The 19,957-nt window shown below is 34.8% G+C and overlaps 1 protein-coding gene across 2 annotated transcripts in view; it reads right to left on the bottom strand.

The window, feature by feature from the left end:
* Positions 1–19,957, bottom strand: part of LOC103525550 (cadherin-10) — a 52,053-nt gene that overhangs the window by 23,814 nt on the left and 8,282 nt on the right. For both annotated transcript variants that reach the window (XM_008490510.2, XM_030444769.1), the window contains exons 2-4: positions 12,586–12,880; positions 4,445–4,564; positions 3,667–3,834 (exon numbers count right to left, since the gene is read on the bottom strand). In XM_008490510.2, the coding sequence (XP_008488732.1) occupies positions 3,667–3,834; positions 4,445–4,564; positions 12,586–12,880 (583 nt within the window). The remainder of the gene's footprint in view (positions 1–3,666; positions 3,835–4,444; positions 4,565–12,585; positions 12,881–19,957) is intronic.

Genomic DNA, 19,957 nt, shown 5'->3' with positions numbered 1-19,957 from the left:
TAAAAGCCAGTTATATGGTAATAAGGAACTGTTTTCCTTTTAGGGAACACCTACAGCAATATTATTCAATGGGATATTTGAGGCTTTTTCTCATTCTACGGAACTTTGTTTTTTTTTCTCCTCATTATGTTATAATTTTTAAAATCAAAAAAGGAGAAATTTTTCAAAATAATAAATGCATTTGTATATATTTTTAAAATAAAATATTGAATTTTTTTAAATTTATTTTTTCATTCAATTTTACTTAGGCAGCTTTTGATATGAAACTACTATATGGCAACAATTAATACTTTAAGGTCATAGACACTCTACATTCTATTTAAGTGAATTTAATTTTGCTCAGTTATATTTTGGGTTTCAGTTCTGTGATTTATCTTGCATTTGACCTGACATTTTCATTACCTTTCTCTAATTCCTAACTCTGTGTATTTTGCTACGTTCGTATATAATCTCCCTGTAATCACCCAATGGTTAAGAAGGAAAAAAAAAAAAAAAAAAGCAAACTTCTGCTCCCATACGGTGTTAATTCAACGAAAGACCACGTTTTTCCCCCCCCCAATTAATAATTAAATGTTATAATTAGTTTTATTCTGTGTCAACTATTCCCTACATTTTTTTCTGGAGTGCTTGAAACTGCTTCCCCAAGGTATGCCTTGTGAACACTACTTTGACTCTCACTTCAATACCCAGCTCATTAATTTAGTCAAGAAAGTGGTTAGAGGTCATATCTTCAACTATTAATAAAGTAGTGGAAACAGAGAATGATAATAACCAGAAACCTATCACCTGAAAGATATTTCTATGTGTAATCCATCAATTTACAGAAATACTCACCATAGTATGAAGTACTTCATTTTATTATTTTTGTCACTGGAAGCATTTAATGCATTGACTAAGTATGGGATACAGGGCAGCTTTAGAAACTGTATCAGAACACAAACTACACAAAACTAGAATTATTCTCTCAAAACTACTTTTTTTTCCTTTCTCACTGCTCCCTCAGGGACTGATTACTGTTTGAAAATCCAGTGAGTGATGTTCTTTCATGAGTCTGTCAGGAATAAAAATGGAGGATCAAGGAAACTAAAAGCTCTTCTATATAGTAAGGAAATCAGCTGGAAGATTAAAGTCTACACTCGTGTGTCTGGAAATATTTCAGCCAGTCATAAAAAATTAAAAATTAATCTTATTCATGTTTACCCTTCTTCTCATTTACCCTGGAACATAATGTGAGGATAAATATTTTTATAGAGAAATACAGGCTATAATCTCACAGTAGACATGGGCTACCATAACAGAGATGCACTGATTTTAGGTCAGACTCATAAACTACTCTATTCCATTTATCAGTGATAAACACCATCTCCTTCCTTCTGTGAACACTTGAAAGTATTACAGTTGAAACAGAGATCCAATCGCTGAGGTCTTTGATAGCTGTTTTGTGCAGAACCTTGATAACATTTTAAATTTTATCATTCCCTCAGAAAGACAGGCACTGATACCTGTATGGTTTTTAGGAGATCTTTAGGAGGAGAAAAACATTCTGAAGAGCCCTTGCACTGTAACAACAACAATTAGTGGCTCTTTTTTTTTAATTTTTCTTTTTTTGAGAAAGTATAATAAAATGAAATATGTAGAATTTTCCACAATTTCCATATGAGTTTCTTATTTGAGAAGTTTAATGTCTTCTGAAACATTTTATTGGAACATGTACCTTTAATATCTTAATAACTCCACTGAAAATGTAATGGACCTTTTAACATTTTTCTTGGTAATCTATAAATCTCATATAAATATGATTGTCTCATGAACCTAAAACACATCTAGTTTTTATTAATGGAACAGAATATGAGTAATTTAACTTAGACAATAGCCATTCCATTAGTCTCACTGAACTCTATTAAAATCTGGAATCATTATAAAGTCTATTTGCATTTTGAGATTAAATGTAAGGCTTTTTTAAAGTCAGATGCTATTTTTAATTTCAAATATCTAGTAAAATGAACCAGCTTTATAAATATTTTATCTTTGATTTCCAGTGAAACATACATTTATATCTAACAAAGCTCTTGGCAGAGAGATAGTGGAAAGAAAATCAAAAAGAAACCACCACTACCCCTACCCCATGAGAATAGAACTAAACTTTCCTTAAACCAAAGGTCATGTCTGATTTACACTGACATTAACAGAAAAATGCAAAGATATTTCTGGGATGCTGCATCAAATCCTCATCTGGCTCAAATACAATGTTTGACTGCCAGATAAGTCATGTAAAAATGGTCATCATTCTAAATATTAATTTAACACACTGTTTAAGAAACAAGAAAAAAGTAAGAGTATAAATATCTGTGTTTGATGCTTATATGCTGTCTTAAATTTAACTGTTTCTTTAACAAAATTTAACAGAAATTATCTTTTTTGTAAAGATTTGAACACGACACCTCTTTGGATAATCTTCTTCAATTGGTCCAGAGAGGAGTAACACAATATTCCTCCTCTTCCCAGCTATGGAATTACTTTAATACTGTGAATACATACTGTAACATGGAAAATAATAAATCGTAAGTTTCTGCAAATACAAAGAACATAAAATGACAAATTAACAATAAATTCTATCCAGAATAGGGCCTGTGTGGAAATGCTCAATCTGTAAGTACTGAATTGCTCGTTATTCTTCTATTTTGAATGCGTATAAAAATCGCATGCTGATAAACATCTGAACTAAACACATATGTATTAGCTACAATATTAATTTAAAAAAAGAAATTTACTCTATTTTTGCCATGGGAAGCACGTTAAATCAGAATTATGTGAAGCTGATTTTGTTATTTTCAGCCTGAAGGCTCATTAACAGTAACTAATGGTGCCAAGAAAAAAATGCATGGTGAGGATACTCTACATGCTTTACCTATGAAATATGCCCAAACCAAATATTACAACTTCAATATACTCTGAAGACTTCAAACGTATATAAAATGCGTAACATTTAACAAGTTTGATGTTATAAATAATGGTATTTCTGTAATATTTCTGTAGTACATAGACATCAGGAATGGGTTTATATTTTAGTTTGAGGATGCAAAGACTTGATGGATGCAAGACTTTGAGGATGCAAGGCCTTGGTAAACTTAAACTGTAATAAAAAAAAAAAAAAGCCATTACTTTGGGGAAATTTTCTGTTAAGAATTGTAGTACTGTAACTGAAAAAGTACAAATCCGTGTGATTCCCTTAAAGTAATTTCTTTTCCATATTCTTCATGATTAAATATTTAAGCAGGTACTACAATATAAACATATCTGCATATCTAGAATTACTACATGTTTTATTTTCCAGGGGGGGAGTATTTAGGATTTAAGCAATAGGTAAGGGAAAAGAAAAACATTTCTCTAATGCTCTTTTAAGTCCACCTACCACTCCTTTCCATAATAATGGAAAATATTCCAGGTTTGATGCAGCTATATTTGACCATGTATCTGTTCTCCTAACAAACAAATGCTATTACATTTAATATACTACTTTAATAACAGTAAATAAATCAGTACATAAGCCTTGTGTTCATGTGTGCTCCATAATCTAGATTTAGTCTAAATTAAACCAGATGGTGAATGCTTAACTCTTTAGTTTGAAGCTCTTACAGTACAGGGCAACAATTAAATGCAGCTTACTCTGGGGGAAGCGAGGTGGATTGTCGTTGACATCAGTCAAAGTGATGTTCACGGTGGTGGTCCCTGATAATCCACCCATCTGGCCTCCCATGTCCTTTGCCTGGATAACTACTTGGTACTGCTCCCTGTTCTCTCTGTTCATGTTTGGCAAAGCAGTCCTGATGATGCCTTAAATAAAGAGAGAAAGAAAAAACAGAATTATTAATAATGTCCTTATTTTTGATGATTGCACCTCTTTTGTAATTTTGTCTGTGAAATATATTTCTAAAATATTCATTTCATGTTTTAAAATTTTCTGCTTTTAAGAATTATAAATAGTCTTTAGTACAGGCTATCTGTTGAACAAAGCTTAGTTCTACATCCCTTTCCAGCTTTTATGCCAAAAAAAATTCAAGATACTTAGGCATAAGGTTTATGGGTAGCAATAACCCTTTTGGGTTCTACCTTATGGGTAGAAAGAACTTTTTATTAGTCCAAGTAGAATCATAAAGAAAAAAGTGCAACTTTTTTCTAGGACATAGACCTTCACTCTTGCCTTTATCAGAAGTCTTGTTACTTCGGTCTCTAAGTTTTCAAAAGTACCACTGTTTATGCTTCATAGTTTCAGCCATAATAACTCTAGGTTATTTATTATAAGAATAATACATTATGATAAAAAAATCAACATTATTTCATTTCAGTTCTTAAAATTAAATTTTTTAATTGATCTACAATTCTTAAGATGAAAGGAAAAGTCTACAGTTTATGGTAAATGGAAATACTTAAAAGTTTTCCTGACCTGTTTCTGGCTCCACAGAAAAATATGGCTGTCCCTGAAGTATGCTGTAAATTACTCTGGCACTGTTCCCATATGAAGGGTCATCGGCATCAGTAGCTGTAACTTGCACCACAGAAGTACCTGAAATATCCAAAGTCAACTTAATTTCACATCATGCTAGGTGGAGATCCGAGAATATCAATTTCCACTTGGGCAGACCCCAATGAAAATTTCAGCTAATCTCAACTGGACTTCTCAAATATATTTATGAACTTACAGCCAACTTCCTGTGCATTCTTCCTTATTTCAGGTTTGCATTTAGATAAATTAAATCTAAATTTTGCAAATCACAAGTGTGATTAAGATGTAATTATAGAAGTTAAATAATGTCTCTGTTTGAGCTGAATTCTAATCCTTCCCCAGCTACGATCCTTTCATATTTATGCACTCACTTCCTCTGTTCCATTAGCTAGAACAGATTTTTTTTTTTTTCCAGTGATGTATTGAACTTCATGCAGAGGAGTGTGACAGGAAAAGATTATTAAATAGGTCATTGAAACATGGGAAAAACTAGTTATCAGTTCTTCCTTCTTTTTAAATGTTATTATAGATAGATACTACCCAAAGAAATATTGCCATATGGACTTTGAATTACGGTGGTTAATTAGACTCCAGAAAAATTTCTAACCTTAATCATCACTAAATCCTAGTGGAGCATGCCAATCCTTCCAAACATGAAATGAACACTGTTGCCACTGCCATTTCTTGCTGAATAAAAATAGGTTTTACATTCTGTTAAACTCTTCCACCAAAGAAATAAAATATCAGCAAGCCTCTCCTCTATTGTACCTCCATAAAATGCAGATGTGATTTTTAGTTTATAGGAAGGAAGTGAAAATAAACAAAGAAAAGAAAACAAATCATCATTTTCATGTGACCAGCTAGCCTTCTGATGATCAGAAGGTGTTCAGATCTATCTTGCCTTTTATTCCAATTCCTTCCCTCCACCAAATGCTACCAAATATTACGAAATAAAGCAACTGTAAATCCAAACCACTTTGCACAACTATCTCTTCCCTCTCATGGTTTGACTACAATGTATATTTGTTCTGCTAAACCACAGAAGGGCCAATGGAAGTGAATGCTAAACTTCCTTTGTTTATTTGGGGTTTCAAAAGGTGATGACAAATCTGCTTTTGACAAGCCAGTTGTTCACTCATGTAAACAACTTCACAATATCGATGGAATGAGCACATGCCGAACTGCTGAATCAGTGACGAGTTCTCAGAAATGTTCAGATTTCAACTGTTTAAAACACAGATACTTGTTTCAATGAGTTCCTCAAAGTGCTTACATCTCATATAAAATGGCATAATGGGGAACTTACTGGTTATATTATTACTAATATTAAAATAGGATTAATCACTGATTTAACGGAACAAAACACAAAATAAAATTTAAAGAGGTAAAAAACTGCTACAGAAGTATAATGAAAAAGAAGATATTTTTCATATAAAATACCTTCCACTGTAATAGTGATTGTCTTAGTGATCATCTGGACTGAGGCTGAAACTGAAAATCTGAACATCTTTAAAGTATATGAAAGTAGGGGTGATAGAGCTGTGGTCTCAACTCTTTGGCTTTTGCTGTCCAACCACTGGTCAAGTAGTACCTGACAGAATAGTGCAAGGGCATCACTATGTGTCTGCCTGCCATTCAGGATGCAGAAGCCACCATTTTGATCTTGGCCTTTGCACATAAGAGATAGAGACATGCTCTCTAGGATTCCACTGAGAGATCAATGATTTTTGTGAAAAATCTGAGAAAAAAATATGCAAAGAAATGAACAGGAGGAGTATATCAGTGCATCAGTTATGGTGAGCACATCAGCTGTCAAACCATCAACTTGTTTTATTTCTCTTCAGTTCATTGGAGTCACTGAAGACCACTGATGCTCAGTACTAAAAATACATTATTTGCCCCAGAGAATCTGTGGATGTCCCCTCCCTGGAAGTGTTCAAGGGCAGGCTGGATGGGACTTCGAGCAACCTGATCTCATGGATGTCCCTGAACATGCAGGGAGTTTGGAGCTATATGATTTCTAAAGTCCTTCCAACCTTAACCATTCTATGATTCTCTGAAACATGGAACAGAAAGCCAAAGGAAGTGAAGACAATCAGTCATACTGGTGTTCAATCAGTCATACTTCGTCAGCACTACTTGATCTGGGCCTCATTCTGTCCTTTACATAGGGATACATTGCTTCTCATGATGTTGGTAAGAGTCTTGGTCCTTCAGGTTCTAAAGTCCAATCTGACCTCTATACAAGTGCATAGGGGAGACTGATAATTTACTGGAGAATAGGGCACCAGTTACTTTATTAATAAAACTGATGAATTCTGTGATTTTCATCTTGTATACTTCAAAATTTTATTATACAATAAACTAGAATTATACAATAGTGAAGCAGGCCCAGAAGTAAACAATCATTTATCGGTATGTGGGTTCTCAGAAAACATAGCTTTAATTATAATTTTTCAATATCCCTAGGGTCTGGTATTATAATAGTAATTAATATACTTGGCCCTTTCTAATGTGTTCCCTGTTGCATCTTCAAACACCATACAAGTATTAATGACTTTGACCTCACAGTGCATTTATAATGTAGATGTATTAGATAAGAATCACTGAAGATAATTAACTAGGAAAATGAACCTACAGAATATCTATTGTAGAGCTGAATTTGAAATTTATAATCCCTTTTCCTTATTCCCAACTGAGTTATGTGATATTTACCTCAACCAAGTACACTCCATAGTAAATTATCCATACAAATGGCAAGTCAAAGAAACAGAAATCTGCTCTTTCTAGTGGAAAACATAGGAAACAGTGACACATTTTCCCCCCAAAATGAAATATTTAATGCATCAGAATAACAGAGAAGAAGTGGAAAAGGCTGAATATTCAGACAAGTTGATGTCAGAAAGGTCTTAGAAAACAGTTAATTGGGAAACAAGCACATTGGCGGCTATTTCCATTTCTTTTAAGAATGCCCCTTTTAAAGAAAACAAACAAACAAATCCCCCAAAATAACCAAACCAAACCAACAAACTAACAAAAATAAACTTAAGGGGTTTTGTGGTTTTTCCTCTCCCATTTGTCTCCCCTCCTTATAGTGGATTTGTGTGAAGAATGAAATTGGTGTTTGTAAATAATCTAAAATTGTGATAATTTGGGTTTTCAAAGTCTGTTACTAGTCTGTATATACTATGAAACTATAAATTAAAAGATGCAAAGGATTTGGTGAAATAATTATTACAAAAAATAAAATTAAAAAATCTATGTCAATAGTAAACATAAAAGAAATGTTATCAGATACATACTATGTCAGAGAGGACTTTGCATTGTGAATTGGTGGAAAAGCACTAATGAGGCAGTGTACAAAAAGCCTACGGAGAAAGTCAAGCAATAATAAGTCTATATGCTATGTGAAGAATAAGATAAAAAGATAACTACAGGTAGAGATGACACCTCACATCTCAATCCAGACAGAGATTACATTTTATGAAGCATACACTGACATCCCCAATTCAGAAGCACAAAAGATCAGCTTGGGAGCATGACAGATAGCAAAAATAGCACTGAAGAGACAGGAGATAGAATAAAACAAAATAGTGATTACAAAATACATATAGGCTACAATAGATGAATATAGAAATGTCAACAAATAACAGTAAGGATAAAAAACCTTGAAATGAGCATAAAGAGATAGACAGGTGAAGAATATGATGAACAGAAAAGAATACAGTAATCAAAATTGAAAGAATATTCTGAGTTATATACTTTTAAAGTAAGAAAAAGAAAAAAGTGAAAAAAAGATAAAATACAGTAATCAGTACAAAGACTTCATGGGAACAAGATTTCTATGATAGGGACTCATCTGAACTTGGACTATTTATCTTTGCCTTTGCTGTGATTAATGAGTGGCAGAAGAAAGATGAACAGGAAAACAAATAATTTACGTCAAGAAACTGAATTTGATAATAGAAATAGGGACAGTCTCAGGTATCCATCAGGCTAATACCACAGCCTAAGGAAGAAAGCAAAACTGCTGTTTATGGCATGAAAGAGGATGATGTATGTCTACATCATGATTTGAGACCTTAAGGATGGGGGCAGAGGGAGCAGATGAAGACTTAATAGTTTTTTTCTTACCTTCTGGTCCACCTTTGTAGTACCTTATAGCACAGGGAATTCTAGGGTAGAGCAGACCCTGAACTCCAAGGCATGCACAGATTTATTTTAAGCTGATGCTTTTTTACATGTTTTTGCTACTTGTGCCCTTCTTTTGATGCTTTTGGTGAAGAAAGCAAGATACAGGGCAACAGCCTTCATTTATGAATTACTAAAGAAACACTCATGATTAAAAGTTTACCAATTAACTCAGTTATTAATAAACAGAAATACAGTGGTATACCATTGAAATGAATGATACTTGTCACAGTGTTGTTGCAAACTTAAAATGAACTTTTAGAGAAACCTAAAATATCTGAACATTAGCAGCTGTCTACATTACTCATTGTAGCTCTGAAAGAGATGAGGTATACAAGTCAACTGACATAGTATGACATGCTACCATGTCTTCTTTCTGGTATTCATGTGAGCAGATATAGATTTAATATGAACATCTCATCGCTGTATTTAAAATACAGTTGTGTGAAAAGAGACAACACTGTTGCAAAACTGCAGAATAGTTGACTATTTTTATGACACTTCATAAAATAGAGATAAAATTAGGCCCATCCATTTGAAACTGATATTCAGTACTGGTGTTAAGAGTGCAGGCATCACATGATAGCAGAGATCTTGAGAAAGCAGTCCCAGAAGAACATACTAGAGACCGTAAAGGCATACATACTATTTACAAGTTACTAGTCATATTACAGATTGACTTACAGTATACCAAAGAAGAAAAAAAACCCAAAGCCAAAACCAAATACCTAACATATGTAAAATATCACTTGCATGGTGAAAAGAGAAAAGATAACAAGAGGATATAAAAGATAATGATAACTTCTACAAGAATTGAAATCAATGAATAAAAAGAGTTGTTCCAGTGTTGTCTCCCGGAAAAAAAGGCATTACATCTGATCAACATTACTATCAATGGGCAGCAGGTCATTTTTCACCTTTGGACACGATAGTGCCATGCCTTTTATTTTCCTGTTCACCCCATTTTGCTGTTACCGCTCACCAATCATACCATTACATAAAAAACCAAAAGAAAACATAACAGAATCTTTCCCTGTATATTTGGTTTAAATACATTGTCATTTGAGAAAAAAAGTGGTTTTGTATGTGTCTGCGCCTGTCAAATGCTCTGGCCTTCCCACCTGATAAAGTGACTCATAGTAAACTAGAGAATTTGGATGCAAAGAGAGTATAAGGAGTGCAAGGCATTCTATGAACACACAGATACATTTCAGTGAATAATTCCATCACCAAATCATAGAAACACAGAATATCTCAAGTTCTTTTTCCTAAAAAGAAACTATCTCAATCTTTTTCCTAAATGCCCAATCTAAAGTTCCCATCACAGTTTCATTCCGTTTCTTCCTGTTCTATCATGGATGTTACAGTCTGAAGGGGCAGAAACTGATTTTATGGTATTGACATGGGATGGCCAAGCCCAAGAGATAGAAAGCATTACTAATAACACCGAGAAGGCTCAGAGGGCACAACAGAAAAGAGTCAGATAACCTCAGTAATCCCTTCCATTTTCTGCCATATCCTATAGAAAGCCTGAAGGGTGGGAAAATGTCCCCTTGCTCTTTTCTTTCTCACTGGTGAACATCTTGGAAGGAGGTTCCCAGCTCAGTCTCCAGCCCACCATGTGCTCTGTGGAATCGAACTCCATATGTTGCTGAGTAGACACCAGGCCATTTTTTCCTTTACTGACTCTACCATGAGGGAACTTTGGACTGTTATATCAGCTAACATTAACATGATATTTTTCTGTGAAGGGTTTTTGCCTTCACAGAAAGGCATGTATTTTTCCTTTCTTTCCCAGTTGCTATTATTCCTTCCCTGTTCTATTAGACCTGTTCTAGCTGTATTTTTCAACCTTGAAGTCTCTGTTTCTTATTTTCCTTTTTATCTTTTCCTGGCAGATGTTAACAAAGAACAATTTGGTTGTCTGTGTTTTGGTTCATCCTGACGATTAAACAGAAGCAGGTCACCAGACAGAGAGAAGAACAGCATCTCCTGCTCCACAGCCTGTCTTGAGGAAGACTGTGACCACAACATCACAGAATCATGGGATGCCAGGGGCTGGAAGGGACCTTGAGAAGTCACTGCATCCAACCCCCTCGCCAGAGCAGGATCACACAGTGTAAGTCACACAGGAATGCATTCAGGCAGTTTTTTAATATCTCCAGAGGAGACTCCACAACCTCACTGTGCAACTAGTTATGGTGTTCTGTCAGCCTCACAGTCAAAATTTTTCCCTTAACTTTACACAGAACCTCCTATGCTCCAACTTACACCCCTTACTCCCTTGTCCTATCATTGCTGATGAAGTCAACTCTCAGCTTCCTTCAAGGTGAATAAACCATGTGACCTTTGTTGCTCCTAGTAAGCCTTGCCCTCAAGGCCTCTCACCATCTGGGATGCCCTCCTCTGGACAGACTCTAATAGTCTGATGTCGTTCGTATACTGATGTGCCAGTACAGTGTAGACTGGGGCAATAACCTCTCTTGACTGATGATCTATCCTTTGCTTAATGCATCCCATGACATGTTGGCCCTTTTGGCTGCCAGGGCACACTGTTGACTAACATTTAACTTGCCATCAACCCAAAACTCCAGATGTCTTTCTGTGGGGCTGCTTTCCAGGTTCTCAGTCACCAGTTTGTATGTATAACCAGGATTATCCTGTGCCAACTGGAGAATTCAGCACTTGCTCTTGTTAAATTTCATATTACTGGTGATTGTCCAGCTCTCTAGTCTATCCAGTTTTTGTAAGGCCTCTCTACTCTCAAGGCACCCCACAGTTCCTTCTAGTTTAGTATTGGCATAAAGCTTAACTAATGTACATTTGATTCTTTCATCCAAACATTCATAAATATATTAAAGAGCACTGGTCCTAAAATTGAGTCCTGGGGAACCCCACTGGGGATTGGCCACCAGCCTGATGTAACTCCATTTACTATGAATCTTTGACCCTGACCAATCAGCCAATTGCTCACCGGTGTATTATGGACTGGTTTAGATGTGTGCTGGACAGTTTATCCAGGATAGTGTGAGAGACAGTATGAAAAGGTTTGCTAAAATAAAAAATAAAAGAAAACCTAAATTAGAATTATATCTCCAGTTATACTGGAATATATATATATATACATATATATGAGTGAATATTAATTTTTAAGCTTATCAAAACTCTTCTTAAAGAATCGTATGCAGTAAATAATAATAGCTAATATTTCAAAATGCCATAATTTATGAATCTGAACAGCTGGCACGATCCAGCCCACAACTCTGAAGTTAAGATAGAAACTGAAAGTACATTGCAAAAAGAAGTTTAACTCAAACAGCTGCTTACAGTTCTTGAAGCTGCCATTCATGAGTGGGTTAAGGGAGGAATTGAAAACTCAAGAGGTTTTGTTCATACACTTAAAAACTAAAAGCAAAGAGAATAATGATGATCTTTACCTTCAGAAAGTGCATTAACAGCACATGAGTAAACACGTAACTCCCCTCAGCCACACAAGGAGTGAAAGAGGAGAGAACTCTCCATTGAGTGCTTATCACCCCTGGGGAACTCCAGTGAAAATAAAAGAAAACATCCACTGGGCTTTAAACAGGCTAATTTAGTGATCTTGTTCTATTAGTTGTTAAGGAGGAAGATAATTCACCACTAACTGCTTTCTATTAGTTTTTAAATTCAAAATCACTATAAATCAATAGGTTGATTATTTTAACTGGAAATAGATCTCATATCACAAATATGTCTTTCTGGATGCAATTCAAATATTTGGAAAAAAAATGGAAAAATATATAACCTATAAGGCAGAATCCTGAACACTGCTCACTTTTCAGAGTATGGGGAAATCATTCATCAAGTAACTCAGTGAATGCATTTGTGCCTCTGTATAAAACACTCACCCACTATAGACATTTCAGGAACACTAGCAGTGTAAATTTCTTCTGGAAATGTTGGTTCATTGTCATTGATGTCATGGATTTTGATGACAAACTCAGATTCAGGTTCCACTGGTCTCAATGTTCTCCTGTTAATAGCTTGGGCACGCAGGGTGTAAAAGGCTTTCTCTTCCCTGTCAATTCTTCGAGTAGCATGAATGTCACCAGTTTTCTCATCAATTATAAAAAGAGTACCAGCCCCATCTCCTGACAAAATGTATTTCAGGGATCCATCTCCCTTATCCTGGTCAGAATGAAGCTGAAAAAGAAGAAAAGTAACAGTATCTTATTTAGAAGTAATTACAAGTTTTATGGTTTGTTTTGTTGATTTTTGTTTGGTTTGGGATTTTTGTTTGTTATTTGTTAATTTAAAATTATATATTAAATCATTTTGCATGCAATAAACATGTTTAATACCAACAAAAGAGTAATTTTCAGTCACCACTGACTAGCAGTCATGGTGTCATAGTGAGGCATCTGTTTCCTAGCTTAGCTCCAATAATCTTTTACTTTGACTGCTGTGGCAGATTCTACCTTTGCAACAACATCTGTTCTCTGCTAGGAAACCTTTGCACCACAGTTCTTGAATAAGATTTTTATGTTAATACTGACCTTTTCCTTCTTTGAAGAGATTCTGTTAAAAATTCACAACCCACTGTGCTAGCTGTAAATTCACTAAGCAGATAGCAAACATGGCAGAATACATGGCAGGTAAGGAAAATGGAACAACTGGTTCCATGTCTACTACATTTTTAAAATTTTATTTCATATTACTTGCAATTCTCCTAAGTTGGAGAACATTTTGTTATATGTCATGATTTTGACTCCATGAATTCACATAAATAGCCTAAAGGAAAGAAACACAATTATTAATTGTTCAATATTAATTTAATACCCATTATGCACATTCTATAAAACTTAAATTCATCTGTTAATGACCCATAGTACTGGCTGACTTTAATACACCGTAACAAAAAATTGCTCAATTATTTTGCTTTGTTCAGTACATTACAGCAATGTGTTTGGCTCATTTGATCTGGATACGTTTGCCATAATTTGTCTGACCACCGATTAGAAAGTTCCTCCTAAGCTCGTTGATTTCATAATTAATAGAAAGAATTTGGCATTCAGATTTATTTTCACCAAAAAATGTACATTTTTTTTAACGTTTGAGTTCAGGAGAATGATTAAATCAAGCATAAGCTCTGATTACAAAAGTCAAGTGCTAATATAAAGACATTTTAAAAATAACACAAAAATATCAGATAGAACTAGTGTGCTTTTCCCTTTCTAAGAACAGTTACTTGAACATACACTAACAACATCAATTAGAACTTCAGTAAGATCACATTTAGTCATGTGTAGGATCTTCATTAATTTAAGCTCACATTTCAGCTCATGATCTGTAGTGGCCTTGTTTTGCCTTTTGTAGCACCAATTTCAGGATAGCAGCAGAGGTAGAATATTAAACTACCACAGTTTCAAAAGTGACTTTCCTTGCCCTTTGTGTTCAAACCATACACCATAGGCTGCTGGGATAAACTGAAGTCAAACGTTCTGTTGGGAAACATTTTCAAACACTGAATGATCACATACAGAATGTATGGAACAGAAGGAGACCATGTGTACTCTTGGATTAGAACCTTTATGGTAGAAATTTAGAAAACTATCATTGTTCTGCAATTTAATTTTCTATATAAATGTTTTCATAATTACCTTCAGTTCATTAATACACCTTGAAAACCTGTAAATATTTATTAAAGGCTAACAAATTAAACTTTGCTTACTTCAGATGTATGCATGTTTACATTACAAAATACATATTTTCTTATTACTTTATTTCATTCTAGTAGGAAGGTAGATGTTAAAAGAAATCTTTTTGCAAATAATTGAATGCATTCTTTTCCTTTTGTTTCTCTTGCTGATTTTGAACTGAAAGTTTCATGCCATTCCCACTTCCCTATTGAGTAATTAATTTTTCTTGTGAACTTTAGTCCCTCATGCATCTTTCTTGTAATGTTTACAGTATCTTGTAGGCTGTGGCCTGATTACAGAATACTTAAATTGGCACATCAAAACTTTTCTGTACATTTTCCAATGTTAAATCTGGTATTATAAATTCCTACAAAAGTTGATAATACTACATTGAAGCTGGAGTGCCTGTTCTTTAACTTGGAAATCAGCAGAGTCTGGCCAAATCCATTCTAGTAAATTCTTCATCTCTAGAATAGTATAAAACCATCCAAGCAGTTCCCAGAAATAATATCTGGACAAACTTAACCCACAAATCATGCAAATTGTGCATGTGATTGTGTGTGTGATACTTAGCACAAGTTATCAGCCAGGAACTTGTAAAATAATTTAGCGATCCCAGTAACCTGATTCTGAGAATATGAGAAGATGGTCTGGCACTGGAGGCACAGAGTGTAGTGAACAGAAAATGAAGAAAATCCCTACAATTCAAAATATAAAGCTTTTCAACAATTAAACTTAGCTCTAGTTCAGGATGTAAAGATCTTTTCACTCACTTGTCTGTCTAAATGTACTATCAATGTTAATGGTTTTCCATTCCTTCATCTGTAGCTATGCATGTCTCACATTCTTAACTAAGATGATTTGGAAGTGCACGATTTGTTTTTACACCATTCACAAAATCTTTACCTTTTCATTTCCACCAAATTCACATTTCACAGTTTTCCTTCCCTGTTATTAATGAAAAGATTATTAATGGAAAGGGAGTTGAATATAAGATTTTGAGAAGTGTGACATATAAAGAATACCAACCTGCATAAGTTAGAACAATGATTTAACCTATATCACTTTGTATTTTCTAAAAAATGTTAATAATTTAATTCAGACTGGTAAATAAATTATCTTTTATTTATACACATAATGATCCACAGTTATTGTAGGAAAACTTCAAAACTATGTATCAGAAGGTCTTCTTGCATAATCAAGAAAAACAAAACAGCAGCAAACAAAGCTTCCAGACATAATAAGTGAAAATGTGCATTACATATGAACAAGAAAAGAGAGTATCTCTCATTTCATTTTCCTAGCTCTTAATTCAATCCAGATTTTATTAGAGTCATCAAGATGGCTAAAGACTGCCCTGAGTACTCGACGTTCTTGAACTCTGAATCTTTACCCAGCTCTGAAATGCATGAGCAGAGTGGCAGTTACCACTATAAACTTTTGCCATTTAACTCTGTTTTCTGCAAAATATTTCTTGGCTACTTATACTAAAAGTGTTTTCTATAGTTATTTTGGCTAATGGGCACCTGTGACTCATGTCAGCCAAGATGAGAAATGGGGAGACATCCGTTCCATTTAGCAATTTTATTGCACAAAATGATCAACTATGAGAAAGTGATTTTTTCATATCTGTCACTGATATTTTGCAAACTTTTTTTTTCAGTGATTTTCTTGCTGCTCTTCCACATAAATATTTCCCTTTTGACTTGTCATTGGTATATGTATTTATATGTAATTTTTACTTACTATATAGAAAAGCAGAATATCTGTTGATTTTATTTTATATAGTCCTGTTTCATTTTACCGTAACTTCTGCTACTGTAAAAGAGACTTTTGAGTGGGCTGAACAAACTTTTAAATTAAAGAGGTCATATAAATGAAAAAAGGAAGGTATTGCTTACTAGAAGACAGCACTTCAAGAGGTTAATAATATGGAATGTTATATGAGTACTTAAACCAAGTTACCGAGTTACCAATACAAGAAAGAAAATAAAACAGGTTATAAAGGATGGCTTTATTTTAATTCAGTTCAAATCAATGTCCATTAATATATTACTATTTATTACTTTCCTCTTCACAGCAAATCGAACAATTAACAAAAAATTAAATTAAAATATGACAATCAAATACAGCTCAATATCTTTTTGAGCCTCTAAAAGATCTTTTTAGAATATCTTTCAGAAATCTTCAGGTGAACATAATAATTCTGCCGTAAAAATTACTTGAAAATTACAGCATGGGAAATTCTTTATTAATTGACTTCCAATGATTCAAGTCAAACCTGAAAATTTCAGGAATGTGGATTTTCTTTTTCTCCCCCTATGAATTCCAATGAAGTCTGAAATTTCTTAAATTAATACAAAGGTCATGGACTTTTTTTTCTAACAGCATATGGAGTTTTAATATTTTCACCAAAAAGACAGAAGATGCTATTGTGAAAAACTGAGAGTAGATTAGGTTTGACAGATCCATTTCACGATACAAACTACTTCTGGATTTCTAAATTATTTATGACAATGACAGATAATGTCTTTAAGATTTTTACACCCTTTGGTGTTGGAATTTCAGATTCGTAAGTCCCTCTATGAATTTACAGTGATAGGTATTCAGAGAACTAGAGACCAATTATGACTAAATTAACAAACTAGACTTTAGCTTGAATCCTTACTATAGGCATTAACATAGTTTAAGCTAGTTTTTTTCTTAATTAAATATGCTATGACAGATAGCATATTTTCCAATACAGAACAGTTTTTGTAAGAAAAAAACCCCTAAAATTGAAGTATATAAAGTAATGAAGGATGAGGAGTACTCTGAAAATCTTTTGCTTGCTGAGAACTAACAAATATAAAATTAAAAACTTCAGTCTGCAGTTCCTTTTCAGGTTATATTATTTTACTTTAACTTGAATAATTATCCAAAGGAAAGATAAAAATAATTGTTATTGTTTCTATTGATATAATTAGAGTAGTTCCTTGTTATTCAAGATTTTTGTTTGTTTCTAGCAATGTTTTTAAATAATAAGAGGTAAATTAATAAATGCTTCAATATTCATTTATACATCCCTGGTGAAGCAATGTCTATCACATGATTAGAAATATTGTTTTTCTAGCTTCCTACAAATGTCACTAATAACTGCTGTCATCTGCTATATTGTCAGTTTCCACAAACTAATCATACACCAAAGGTATAGGTATTTTTGATCACTATGCTTGCATCTTTTCCCCATTATTTAGAGGGTTGAGTCACTGACAGTATCTTCTAGGATTTAGAGAAGAAAGGCAGCTTTTTGTGCATGGGTTCTGTTTTGTGGTTTTGGGGGGGTTTGTTGGTTTCTTTGGGGGGGTGCGTGTGGTTTCTGTTTTGTTTTGTTTTGTTTTTTAAATGACACACCAGATTAGCAGCAGAAAGTCTTACACAGAGGCAGAGAGTCAATGTGCCAATAGCCAAACCCTCCTCAAGCCAAGATCTTTAGCTGATGTTCAGCGAACCAGAGCAAGAAAGCTTCAGCTTCATTAGACTTCTGAAGCTTCTACTCCAGAAGACACTAAAGTATTGCTTTAACATGAACTGGAGACTAATTCTATTTCATCCACTGAAGAGTTCTTGCAGAAATATGCAAGCTTTCATCCACCCTGAAGTGCCTCTGCTTTGTGGCAGCGTCTCTTATACCTCATACAGATGACTGGGTACTGATAGGCAGAAGGGAATTCTTGTGTTAAAGGGGGAAAAATAAATCCGGACCTGTATGTGCTGTTCAGGATCCCATTCATTAAAAAACTGAATTAAACAAAAAACATTATTTGGTCCATTTGGTCCTACTCCTACTGGTCCTACTCCTACTTTACACAGGAAGTGTAAAAAAAAAGTGTTAAGGAAGAGGGAATATATCAGAATTAAGCAATAGAAAACATTGAAGGGATATTTTAATAATCTCCTACACAGTAATATCCATGACAATATATTATTATTGTTAAATTTAATCCCAAGGAAGAGAGGAGAGAGAAAGAATAAACATATTTTTCATACGATTCAGGAAACTAATGAATCTGAACTGATGCAATATCTAATATTACAAGATTTCAAACAATGATTCCAAGACAAAGATATCTTGGATCAATCCTGGCATCATTTTATCTCCCAGTAGGGTTGGGGGGGCTATTCATGTAATAGATGAATGGTCCAGGAGACATGTATTGGTATCTTATGAACCTACAGGGATAGTAAAGGTATTAAAGGTAGATCTGTCAGAGAAGATAGGTGAAATATGAATAAACCCATGAATGTAACTCACATTGTATATACCCATCAATTCTGTCTCTCCTTTTACTAGATTACAAAATCCAATATTCTAGAGAATAGTGTTCTCAAGAAAAACCCTATCCATATACCAATTACAAAGTAAAGAAGTTATAGTTTATATCATTACATACAATTATATTACAGAGTGGCTGAGGTTAAAAGGGACCTTTGGAGGTCATCTTGTTCAACCCAGCCTTGCTCAAGCAGGGCTACCTAGAGCCGGTTGCTAAGGACCATGTCTAGACAGCTTTTTAATAGCTCCAAATATGAAGAATGGGCAACCTGTTGCAATGATCAGTTACCCTCACAGGATAAAAGTTTTCCCTTTTGTTTTGTTGAAAAGTTTTTTTCACAGGGAACTTCCTCTGTTTGAGTGTACACTCAGTGTCTCTTGTCCCATCACTGGGCACAGAAATGAGCCCAGCTCTATCCTCTTTGCACCTTCCAGTCAGGTATTTATATATATTGATAAGATCCCCCCTGAATCTTCTCCAGGGTAAAGAGTTCCAGCCCTCTCAGCCTTCCCTCAGATGTGAGTTGCTCCAGTCCCTTTCCCAATTCACCTTTATGGTCCTTTGTTCAATGCCCCTCTTGAGGATGTCCATGTCTCTTTTGTACTGGGGTGGCCAGAATGGGACAGTGTATTCCAGGTGTGGACTTACCGGTGTTGAGTAGAGGCAAAGGATTCCCTCCTTTGACCTGCTGGTAATACTTTGCCTAATTCACCCAATATTTTTCTGTCCATTGCTAACTCATGTTCAAGCCTATGCCCAGAGGAACCAACAAGTCCTTATCTGCCAACAAGTCCTTATCTGTTTTCAAGTGGGTCAGCACCCAGCAGATACTGGTACCTGGGCCTCCCCAGCTGCAGGACTTTGTACTTCATCTTGCTGAACTTTATGAGGTTCTTGCCAGGCTACTTCTTCAGCTTGCAGTGGTCCTTCTGGGTGGCAGCATGACCCATCAGCCACTCCTCCCAAGTTGGTGTCAGCAGCAAAGTGACTGACGGTACACTGTGCCCCATCATCCAGATCATTAATGAGGATGTTAAGCTACAGTGGACCTGATATTGACCCCTGAGATATACCACCAGCTGCTGGCCTCCAACTAGGCTTTGAATCACTGATCTGGTTATTAAGACAGTTTTCAGTTCACCTCAGTCTGTTCAACAAGCCCATACATAAACAGCTTCCCTACCAGGAGCTTGTGGGACACAGTTTCAAAGACCTTATGGAAGTCCAAGCAGACAGTATCTACTGCTCTTCATCTTCCAGGATGG

The sequence above is a fragment of the Calypte anna genome, chromosome 2 (assembly GCF_003957555.1).
Source record: "Calypte anna isolate BGI_N300 chromosome 2, bCalAnn1_v1.p, whole genome shotgun sequence".
NCBI lineage: Eukaryota > Metazoa > Chordata > Aves > Apodiformes > Trochilidae > Calypte > Calypte anna.
The sequence above is the reverse complement of the archived record's forward strand: the minus strand, read 5'-3'. Positions and strand labels throughout refer to the sequence as shown.